Below are 12,809 nucleotides of genomic sequence, written 5' to 3' on the forward strand. Positions count from 1 at the left end.
GACCACTTCTTCAAATCACTGAAGTAGTCATGGTGGTTAGAGTGTTCCTTTAATATCTCTCAGAAGAAGTAAACCTCTGTATACTGATTCCATTTCATTTGATCATCCTCTAGTTGTGTTAAATTAGTGCGGGGGCGCGGGAAGGGCGCGGTGCCATTTTATTACTTATATACCTTAACTATAGTATACATTTTATATGCGGCCCGAGAAAATTTCTCTACACTTAATGTGGCCCAGAGAAGCCAAAAGGTTGTACACCCATGCTTTAAGGGAATAGTATTTATTTTTTAACTTTTTTTCAGCCAGACACATTTTGATGCAGAATTTAGAAGGGGTCCCTGCTCATTCCCTAGGTTACTGCACTAAAATCATAAAATTACAGAGATGAGTTGAACTAAGGGCGCTGGCTTTTTCTAAAGTGCGATTTGAAGGCTTTGGCTTTTGTAGGGCATACTGTTTGCACAAAAGTCAGCAGAATCTACTATGTACATAAAAACGTTTGCGGTGAAAAGCAATCTGAGGATATGAAATATTTGTAGGTGCTAAACTTTTAAGGCTCCAGTTCATGGTGAAACGTCAAATGTATTCTTAAATAAATATCTACTGTACTTATTAAATAAGCCATTCGCTTTTCTTTACAATAAATGTAATCCTCATTTACTAAATAGTTTTACAATTTAGGAAAATGTTCATACAAATGAGTAAACTGTCCACCCATCATGCTCAATAACCAATAGGTGCAAGCCAGGCCATTAAAGTGGTTGAAAACCCTCCTCCACAATTTTATCCCTGACCTGTCTGGTGTGTTACTTGGCCTTCATGATGCTGTTTATTCACTAAGGTTCTTCAACAAACCTCTGAGGGCTTCACAGAACAGCTGTATTTATACTGAGATTAAATAACACACAGGTGGACTATTTACTAATTAGATGACTTCTGAAGGCAATTTGGGGTATCAGAGTACAGGGGATGAATACAAATGCACGCCATACTTTTCAGATATTTATTTGTAAAACATTTTGAAAACCATTTATCATTTTTCTTCCACTTCACAATTATGTTCCACTTTGTGTTGGCCTATCACATAAAATCCCAAGAAAATACTTTTACGTTTTTGGTTGTAACATGACAAAAAAAAAAAAAAAATTGAAAATGGAAAAGTTCAAGGGGTATGAATACTTTTTCAAGGCACTGTGTGTAATGTAATATATATAAAATATACATATAAAACACAAATAGCTGCCATCGTGAAGTAAACAAAACAATTATTGGCAGCTCTTTGTGTTTGAGCCTCTAAAGATCTTACAACTGGTGTGCAACGGAGTGTAAGATCTACAAGGAGGATTAGTGGTGTACACCATACTAATCTTAAGCTGTTTTGACCCCAGACTGAAACAGCTGTGGGGTCCAATACTTCCGGTGAGTGGGGATACAGGAGGGGAGTGGAGCACTTTGCACCGGCTGATGATTTAAGCACTTCAGCACCTTGTATATATATTTTAAGCACATTTATGCAGATTTATGGACTTTTGAAGCACTGATGCACCTTTAGTCACGGAATATTGAACTGTTTATTTACACATTATTGTATTTATTCATCATTTATTTATTGTAGCACTTGTGCACTTTTATATTTATATTCAGGCAAGCATTATTTTATTTATATTCATATTTATTTTTGAGTTTTTCTTTGTGAACAGCAGCTGCCCATGAGCATATCACTCGTTAGCACTTGATCGTTGGTTGCACCTAATTTTTTCTGTATAGGTCACTTCTATATATGCAAGCGCTGTTTTTACCAATATCTAGAATAGAGAGTTAAGCCTACAGGAGTGGGATTTTTGTGGTCGTTCTCTGTAAATGGACCCCTTCCACAACCTTGTAATGCCTTTTTGATTTGGCTTAAAGGCTGTTTGGGATATTGTTCCCTTCCACAACATGCCTGTTTCACCTTTACCTACTTATTATGTTTCCAACCATGCTTTAAAAATAAATCCTGAGGAATTTTATTGCATACAAATATTTCACGCTATACTTAGAGAGAACTTATGGCACTTTTCCACTGCAAGTACCGGCTCGGCTCTACTCGGCCCTGCTTGCTTTTCCACTGCTGGTACGGTGTTGGAACGGTTCGGTACGGTACGGTTTGCTTTTCCACTAAAGTAGTACTAAAGTTAAGCGGGTGGGATAACAACGGGGTGGGTGGGATTCTCTGACCAATCAGTGGCTAGAAGTGACTGCATGCAAAGGATTGTGGGATATGGTACCAGTTATGGTACCTGTTGGAACCACAATCGAGTAGGTACTGTTTTTTCAGAGCCGTACCGTTCGGTTCCATGCAGTGGAAAAGACGCCGCCGTACCGTACCGAACCGTTCCGACACTATACCATGCAGTACCAGCAGTGGAAAAGCACAAAAGCGTGCCGAACCGTTCGGTTCCATGCAGTGGAAAAAGCGCCATTATATAGGGCAGTACAAAATGGCACATGTTATTGAGACTTAATTCTGGCATTATAAAAAGGACTTGTCCTAGAAAACAGATTACAAAACAAAGGAAGCCTCCAGTAAGTAATAATACAACTCTTTATGGCTAGATTTATTTTCCAAAATTATTATTAGAGAGGCAACAATGAATTTACTGCAACTCCACTACATACATACTGCATACAATCCACAACATTAAACAACATTTGGGCTTTTGTCGGGTACTAAACAAACAATCTACACAATTGTAAAAAAAAATAAATAAATAAATAAATAGAGATTACCTGTAGATCAGATATATGTTGTTGAAGAACACTGCACAGGAATGCAGGGCCCGCACCTGGAAGGCACTGGATCTTATCCCAGTTAATAGTAAACCTCACTGCATCTTCAGACTGTTGAAGCTTGGAAGAAAAACAGAAACAAGTTAGTTAATCTACATTTTAAATAGCTGAATTTACATACTCTACTTGCATGGCTCATATCAGCCAGATGTCTGCATAGGGAATGCTGAGCAGGTGTCAGAAAGTTAACTATTTAAAGGCATTAAATAAAATGCATTTTTTTTTTTAAAATAGGTCTTACCCATCAATAAAAAACACAAAATTTTAAACTACAACATTTCAGATATGGTCTATATGTTTTGGCTATTCATCTGAATGTCCACTTCAGCTCCTGAAGATTTTACCCCCTTCATGACCAGGCCACTTTTTGCTATTCGGCACTGCGCTCTTTTAACTGCCGATTACGTGGTCATGCAATGTTGTACGCAAACAAAATTTATAATTTTTTTCCCTAAAAATATAGCTTTCTTTTGGTGCCATTTGATCACCAATGAGTTTTTTTCTTTTTTGTACTATAAAATAAAAAAAGCAGCATACATTTTGGGGAAAAAAAAAGATATTTTGTACTTTCTCTTATAAAACATATTGAATAAAATTAATAAAAAAAAAAAAAAAAAAAATCACATTTCTTCATACATTTGGGTGAAAATGTATTCTGCTACATGTCTTTGGTAAAAAAAATTGATTGGTTTGCGTGAAAGTTATAGCGCCTAAAAACTATGGGATATATACTGGCACTTTTTTTTTTTTATACTAGTAATGGCGGTGATCAGAAACCTACAACGGGCATTCTGACACTTTGTGGGAACTGTCTAACTGCCACGGACCTCTCCTGTGATAATAATATACACTGACACTGTACTATTGACATTGGCTGGGAAAGGGGTTTAACATCTAGGGCAGTGATGGCGAACCTTGGCACCCCAGATGTTTTGGAACTACATTTTCCATAATGCTCACGAACTCTGTAGTGGAGTTGAGCATCATGGGAAATGTAGTTCCAAAACATCTGGGGTGCCAAGGTTCGCCATCACTGATCTAGGGTAATCAAAGGGCTAAATGTGTGCCTAACAATGTTTACTATGTATAATGTGTGCTGATTTTACTTAGCACTGTGCTGGATTTTACTCCCTTGCTATGGCTTTGCAGGGAAACAAAAACCAGCACATTGTTGCCGTTGGAAAAAAGCATTGCATTGTTTACAAACGAAAAGCACTCATGTAAAAAAGTTCGACGTTCGGGGAGTCCCAGACAAAAATCATTGGCTGGAAACCACTGATCAGTATGTGCTGGAGCCTGTGACAGCATGGACAGACGTGAACGCCCCCATCTGGAATGGCAGAATTACTTATATAGACGAGATTCTGTGCATCCGTCCTGCACTTTAGCAGTAAATCTACAGTGTGCAGTCACAAAGTGGATATACTTGGAATGCTTTACCGATCTTTGGAAGGTCTACGCAACAATAGCATGCTATAAGTGATTGAAAAAATAAATAAAATATTAAAACCACACTCATTCATTGGTGTGTACAATAATGTAAAATTACCTAAAGCTAATCTCTATTGTTCTCTCCTGCTTTAGGTTTAAAACACTTTTCTTTTTCTTTGTAGCCATAAAAGATATCCCAGCACTAAAATTTGTAAAACTTCACAGCTCCATTGCAACGACTGCACAGCCTGTAACTCTCCTCTGATCTCCAACAAAATGCGTGAGCCCCCTTTTATTAGTTTGAAATGGTAACAACCCTTCTTTGTACAGAACTATTATGTTGCTACAGTATAAATACTTAAAAGGCAGAACAAAAGCAAAAAGAAATTACTTAAATTTTTTTGTTTCAATAGATTTTTATTGAGAATTTTTTATCATGCGAAAAAGGTAACAAACATTATCAAAAAGACATTGATAACAACAGGTATTAACAATTCTTATTAGATAGTAATTGCTACATTCGAGCAACCAATTAAGTAAAGCATATAGAGGGAGGAAAGGAGATCCCTAGGGCCTGTAAGATTATTTACTTATATTTTTTAAATTATATTATATTATATCTGTTACCACATCCAGGGATAAAATGCACTGATGCAAACATAACCCAAGGCATCTTCTTTTTCTTGCCCTAAGCTTCCACAGCTATGATCAGAGCCACTGTAAATAGTGTATTGTTTTCTTCAGCTTAAATGAAGGACCAAAACTGAGAACAAGTAAAGCATCACCAACACACTTACCCTGGGATTCAACGTCTAGGATTCCAAAAAGCCATATATTAGGACTTCTTTCTCTATAAAATTGACCAGAGTCACAGGCTAGAGTAACCACTGTACTATATTACATTCATCACACTGGCAGTTTGCATTGTAGCTGCAGACCAGGACTAAACAACAGAGAGGGGGTATTATGGGCCACAGGAAATGTTAAGTAGAACAATTCTTCTTTTAGCAGATTTAATTCTATATAAGCAACTTTTCTGACAGGGTCATCTTAGGTGCTTGAAGACAAATCATGAGTTCTATGCTGTATTGTGCTTATGTAATCACTGGAGATCACCAACTGTTAGGAGCAGGCCAACCCCTGTATGGGATTGGCTAAAGTCTAAAGAACATGTGTTTCAAATCAAAGTGAATCAAATATAAAAAGGATATATTTGGACATGCATTCCTTTCTACAATTTGATATACAGAGGATTCCTTTTTCCAGTGGTATGTTATTTGCAGGTATTATGTGCCTGCAGTGTAGTACAGTACAGAAAGGATAAATAAAAAATGCTTAGGTTTTTAAAACCATAGTCTGCAATTTAGGGGCAGCTATATTTTCCCAAACTGAGTTGATTACTGTCCAGTAACATCATACAGGGACATTACTGTCGTATTGGGATTTGTCTTTCCTACAATTGAGGCTAGCACCAGGCTACACAGCAGTTACAGAATATAAATGTAACATGTTTAAGTTTATGTATAAGTGGCATTTTCACAGAACTCATATTCTTGTTTTTGTCCTTTTATATACTGTTTGAATAACAGTACAGTCAGATGCAACAGGTATATATATTATACACACACACAGCCCTCAAACTTTCACTCGCCTGCTCGCATTTTTAGAGTGGAAAATGACTGAGGGTGAGTGTCGGGCTGCTTTAGGAGCCGTTCTCCCAGCGATCGCCATGGGGAAGAGAGAGAGGCGAGGAAAAGGAAGGCCTGCCAGATCATCAGAGAGCGGGGGGAAAATCGCCTCCCTGTAACAGCTTTCATTTGAATTGCCGGGCGCTCGCCGTCACACACAGTCCTGCCTCCTGGCCCGGACACAGGTGAGGCTGCATTGATGGGCATTGATGAGCACGGATCAGGCTACATTTATGGGCACAGGTGAAGTTGCATTGATGCACACGGATGATGCATTGATGGGCACAAACGAGGTTGTATTGATGGGCACAGGGGAGGCTGCATTGATGGGCACAGGGGAGGCTGCAATATATATATTTTACACACACACACATATACACACACCAGGTAAAAAAAGTATTGAACATGTCACCATTTTTCTAGGTAAATAGATTTCTAAAGGTTTCATGTTCACCCCATGTCGGTAACAGCCCATGCAATTCATACATACAAAAGAAACCAAAACAAAGAAGTTCAGAAATGAAGTTATGTGTAATAAAATGAAATAACACAGGGAAAAAGTATTGAACACGCTAAATGAAAATGTAATACTTCATATAAAATCCTTTGTTGGTAATGACAGCTTCAAGATGCCTCCTGTATAGAGAAACTAGTTGCATGCATTGCTCAGGCTGTTCCACAAACATATTTGAAGGTTCCGTGGGTTTCTTCTATAAACTCTGATCTTTAGTTCTTTCCATAGATTTTATACTAGATTCAAGACAGGCGATTTGCTGGGCCATTCTAGCAGCTTTATTTTCTTTCTTTGAAACTGATTGAGAGTTCCATGGCCTTGTGTTTGGGATCATTGTCTTGCTGAAATGTCAACCCTTTGTTTAAGCTTCATCATTCTGGTAGATAGCAGCAGATCAAGAAGAAGGTCTTGGTACATTTTTTCATTCGCCCTTCCTTCAATGAAACCAAGTGTGCCAGTACCGTATGCTGAAAAAAAAAAAACCCCACACCATGATATTCCCACCTCCAAACTTCACTGTTGGGATGATGTGCAGTGCCATTTGCATCCAGAGTTCAATTTTGGTTTCATCTGACCAGACTATATTCTCCCAGTATTTCACATGCTTGATTAAATGTTGTGCAGCACACTTTAAACAAACTTCAATATGCCTTTTTTTCAGCAATGGGGTCTTGCGTGGTGAGCGTGCATGCAGGCCATGGCGGTTGAGTACATTACTTATTGTTTTCTTTGAACCAATTGTACCTGATAATTTCAGGTCTTTCTGAAATGCTCCGCAAGTAGTCCTTGGACAACTCTTCTTATAATTCTTTTCACTCCTCTGCCAGAGCACCTAGTCGTGGCCAGTTTATGGTGAAATTATGTTTTCTTTGCACTTGCGGATTATAGCCACAACAGTGCTCACTGGAACATTCAGAAGTTTAGAAATCCTTCTGTGACCAACACCATCAGTATATTTTGCAACAATATAGTTGTGAAGGTCTTGAGAGAGCTCTTTGCTTTTACCCATCTCATTCTTTTGGGACATCTTGGTACTGAGACACCTTTTTATATGCCATCAGTTTAGACTGAACCAGCTGATATTAAATTTGCACTGACAAGGGGCAGGATTGCTTTCTAATTACTGAAAGATTTTGCATTCAATACTTTTTCCTTGTGTTATTCCATTTTATTACACATAACTTAATTTCTGATCTTACTTGTCTTGGTTTCTTTGTATGTATGGATTGCATGGGTTGTTAATGACGTGGAGAAAATTCAATGTCAATAGCACCTTTAGAAATGTATTTACGTAGAAAAATGGTGACGTGTTTAATACGACAGACAATAAAGGGCACAGCAGGCGTTTGAACCAAAGGACTCTCTCTCTGATCTAAGCCCAAAAGTGTAGAAAATAAAGGTTGGGGTGCTCAATGCATTCCTTCATTCTTCTTTTGGGTCTTGTTGATTGTTAAAAAGGTAAAATGTACTATTTTTTTTCCTTTGAACACATCACCGCTGTTTTCCATCCATCTTTATTTTTTGCCTAATAGAAATTGCCAATACAACTACAGACATGCCATTGTTCTGAGGCCTCCCTAGGGCTGACCATTGTTCAAAGTCTGCAACATTAAAGTTTTCAGACATGTTGCACAGGGCTATCTGCACCCGAAACTTGGTGTGTGTGTGTGTCAAAAATGATCACTACATTCTACTGCCGAGGTATAGGTAGGTGTGTGCACCATACTGGAACAAACCAAGAATGCCAAAGGCTGCAAACACTGCCTAGCCTCTAAGCAGGCAGTGGCAGTAAAAAATAAAAAGAAATAATAATATGAATACAGATTGCCGAGAGACAGTTACTTTAGTTACGGTAGATTGTTCCATCTGCGGTTCAAAGTTTTTTTAGGCTGCTTCAAAAGAATAGGTACCTTTTAAGACACCCACAGAGATGAAGTTATCGTCCCCTAGTCTGGCTAATTTCAGCCAGATCAGGCAACCATCCTCATGTCTAGGCATAACATTGGGCTGCTCCTTAAATCTTTAGGTGAAGGATTTCCATGAGAAAATGCAATTTGCTGAGGAGCATTTTTTGGCTAATTATTAGTTTCCATAGGGTCCATATAACACTAGTGATTCTGCTAATGGTGGCACCTTGAATGTAAAAGGTTTTCTAAAAGCAGAGAGCACTTATCTGTGGCTATGGCTTTATCCTCTTAATGAGCTATCAGTGTTAGTCTTTTGCTGCTCCTTCTGGAATTCTACAGCATTTTAACCATCCAAGGAACAGTTGTATGAGCATGGGAGTTTTCTCCTTAGTGATCCTTTTGCTAGCTTTTTGGAGCTAGCAACAGAACTGCTAGTGAGACATGCCCCAAAGCCAATGTGTAGGACAATCTAGCTCCCCCTGCACTGACAAATATATACCGACCAGCCATACCAGTATGACCACTGACAAGCCAGCTGGGACAGGTCGTGTCTTCCTTGTAGTCGGTGGTTGGATCATGCTGTTCCTGGGGGGCTGATCAGAAGTTGTGAGATCCTGGGGGGGGGGGGGGGGGGGGGGGGATCACCTGAGATCCGGGGGATCAGTACATGACCTGAGTAGCCTAAGACCACCAGGGATCACTGGTCCATTGAGGGACCTGAAGGAGAGGAGGAAGTGTATCTTCAGCAAGGGAATATCCACAGGCCCTAATTGTGTGACCATCCGGTAAGAGGCTTACCCACTGTGATGGTGTTCACCATCACTGAAATTTAAGGACAGATGGGTGAGGGGTTGAATTGCTTCATTTTTGTCAGCATGGTCCATTGTTCCCTTTGCCATGAGGTTTCTGAGCAGGAAGTCCACTCCTTATATGGTCATCCCAGGAAGTTCTGAAGAGACGGTCGGTCAGAAAAGGACTTCCGTCTAACTTTTTAACCCCTGGAGGGATTTCTATGATTTTTGGTTATGTTTGCATTTGAAGTATGCTGATTCTGAAAATGTAAGTTTTATTTGAATGTGATGAATATTTTAGAAGTTATGAAAATGTTGCTTACTGTCGGAGGTGGCTGTTGTCAGGTGTGCTAATGACCTCACCTGTTGTCTGCTAAGGGAGGTATTGACACTCAGAGGAATGTGTATTCAGGGCTTGTTAGGGAACCATTGTTCTGTGTCTGACTATTATGTACATTGACTGCCCCCTGGGGCTTCTGTCTCCTTGCATTGGTCAAAGTTATCTGACCAATCACTACTGACTCATTTTCAAGCCCTCATTTGCATTGGTCAAAGCTATCTGACCAATCCCTGTTGACTCATTTCAAGCCCTCATTTGCATGGATATTCCACTTTCTGTATAAAGTGTGCTGTGTTCTTCCAATAAAGGGTCTTCCTGCTTGAACTTACATACAGCCTGCTTGGTGTTTGTTCTAATGGATTCCGAACGGCACATAGCTGTAGTTCGGATCCCGGATCCTTGGTTGGCCGAACCATCAGACGATGCGACCTGCAAGCTGACTGACTAGAAACAGAGGAGTGTCGGGAGAGCGGACAGGGCGAGCAAGGGTCTCGTCACACCCACCCTCTTAAAGGAAGGCGTGGGAAGATATTCACCTATTTTCTCTTCCACATGAGGTTCTTATCTTTGAACTTGGCTGTCTATATGCCCTTTTACTATTGAGTTCTGGTAAGAAGGAAATCTATAATCGGTGGTGGGACATCAGACACATCAAGTTGTTTTCTGGCTGTTACCTGGAGCACTGTTCTGTTTTGTCACTCATCACAGACATTTGTCATTCTTATTTGGACTTTATTCTTTATTTGGGATTGTGCACACATTTGTGTTTTTGTGCACCATCATTTTATATAAGTTTTAAAATGATTTGCACACTGTTTGGTTTACACATTTAATGGTTTGTTGTGGAACATTAATTAATATTTGCTTTTTGATTAGGAGCATAATTTAGTGTTCCTCACTTGAAGAGCACCATTACACTTGTTTAGCGCACTTGATTTTATTTTCACTATATGACTTAGTACTTGGTGGAGTAACCCTTGTTGAAAGCACCCAGAAGAGAGGTTTCTTGTAGTTGGTAACCAGGTTTGCACACATCTCAGGAGGGATTTTGGTCCCCTCTTCTTTACATCCTTAAGGTTCCTTGGCTGTCGCTTGCCAACTCAAAGTTTTAGCCCCCTCTATACATTTTCTATAGGATTAAAGTCTGGGGACTGGCTAGGCCTCTTCATGACCTTAATGTGCTTCTTCTTGAGCCACTCCTTTGTCTTGTATGTTTTGAGTCATTGTCATGCTGGAAGACCCATCTTCGCTGTTCTGGCTGAGGGAAGAAGGTTCTCATCCCAGATTTTACAATACATGTCCGTGTCCATTGGCCCCTCAATGTGGCAAAGTCAACCTGCAGAGAAACAGCCCCAAAGCATGTTTCCACCTCCATGCGTGACTGTAGGGTTAGCTTCCTTAGGGGCATAAAGCACAATTCACTAAACGATATTTTACTGCTTCCGAGTATGCAGTAAAATAACACACAACATTCAGGAAAAAAAAAAAAAAACGATGTAATTTACAAAGAACATGCATTATCTTTCTGAAGAATGCCTTCATTCTTGCATCTGATAGGATACTTTTCCAAAAAAGTGTAAAGCAGCCAGCAATTTAGTCAGGGCTGGTATGGCATGGCTTCTCTGTGTTGGGGGCTCAAGGTACCCTATGAGTTGGGTATAAAGCTCCATAAGTGGCTAGAATAACCTGAACTGCTTGGATAACCTGAACTTCTGCAGGGTATCAGCATCCGTGAATTGCTCTAGCAGAGATCTTCTTCTCCTCCTCTGCATTGCTTTAAATTCCAGAAGGCTGGATTCAAAGAGCTCCATCATCTTTGCTTTGCTGTCTGACAGCCTCCAAAAACAACTCCTGGCTAAAATCTAGCTGACACCTGCTCCAGTTTGCACTTCCCCACCTATTTTTAAACCAATCTCTGTCAATAGTTATCGCATAGTTAACGCAAGCTTGGACTAGTACTTAATTGCCACCTGCCTTTAATTTATTTCCTTTTGTGATTTGACTTTAATGCCTTTTTTTCTGCTGTATTTAACAAGCATTTTTGAGTTTGAAGCTAAATACCACATATGAGCAATAGCGAATTGACATTTTTATTATTGCATGCGTTAAGTGGTCAGGTGACCATCATAACACATGGATTACCCTTTAGTGAACTGTACCCATAGTCAGCATTTTTTCTTATTTCAAACACGACGAGTTGAGTTAATGCCAAAGAGCTAAATTTTGGTCTCATCTAACCACAGAACTTTCTCCCAATCTCTCTCTGAATCATTTAGATGTTCATTGGGGGAGGATTTCAATCCATGGCGGTGTATTGTGTTACAAATGGTTTGTTTGGGGACTGTGGTCCCAACTGCCTTGAGATCATTCACAAGCTCCTCCAGTGTAGTTCTGGGCTGAGTCTTCACTTTTCTCATGATCATCCCTAATTCATGAGGCAAAATCCTACTTGGAGCTCCAGACCGAAGGCGATTGATGGGTATTTTCTATATCTTCCATTTGCGAGTAATTGCTCTAACTTGTAGCCCATTCCAGCCTTTTGCAGGTCTACAATCTTGTCCCGGACGTTCTTTGACAGGTTTTTGGTCTGCACATGATCGTGAGGTTTAAATGAAAGAAAGATTCTGTGGACAGGTGTCTAATACACATAACAAGCTTCCGTTAGGAGCACCTTCTTAAATTGACAGGACTAATCCGTGTACCACATGAGCACATACTGTAGCCAGTCTGCGGGAGCCAGAATTATTTTTGGTTGGTAGGGGATCAAATATATATTTTACTCACTGAACTGCAACTCAATTTCTAACATTTGTATCGTGTTTTTTTTCTAGATTTTTTAGTTGATAGTCTGTCGCTATTATTTAAAATACATCTATGATAACAATTCAAGACCCTTCATTTCTTTGTAAGTGGGCAAACTTACAAACTCTGTAGGGGAATCAAAAAATTGTTTTCCCCACTTTCTCCACGATTTTGGCTCTGAGGAAGAGCGTTCTCCCTCGAAACGAGTGTACCAGGCCATTGTGGACGCCATAACGCCATCCAGCAGTATAGAAGTATCCTGGAGGCGATTGAATCCCATTTCCTACATGCATGTATACATCTTACATTTGGGAGTATAACGTATGCAACCTATTTTGATTTTAATAAACTTTTTTAGTGGTAATGCACAAGGTTGGTGCGCCCTTCTCTTGTTTTTCTTATAGCTGGAACCCTGTGCTCTACATTCTCTTAAAGCGGTAAGCACGATTTACTCTTTTTTAATTGAAATGTCACAGTGTGACATTCATTAATTTCTATGCTGCAGGT

General features: G+C 39.6%; 1 protein-coding gene across 1 annotated transcript in view; it reads right to left on the minus strand.

Moving 5' to 3' along the window:
• The window catches only part of MBIP (MAP3K12 binding inhibitory protein 1), a 73,891-nt gene that overhangs the window by 58,233 nt on the left and 2,849 nt on the right, over positions 1 to 12,809 (minus strand). Inside the window, exon 2 of the mRNA XM_082275773.1 lies at positions 2,770 to 2,889. Coding sequence (XP_082131899.1) covers positions 2,770 to 2,889 — 120 coding nt within the window. The remainder of the gene's footprint in view (positions 1 to 2,769; positions 2,890 to 12,809) is intronic.

The sequence above is a fragment of the Pelophylax lessonae genome (genome assembly GCF_965119305.1).
Source record: "Pelophylax lessonae genome assembly, chromosome: 13".
NCBI lineage: Eukaryota > Metazoa > Chordata > Amphibia > Anura > Ranidae > Pelophylax > Pelophylax lessonae.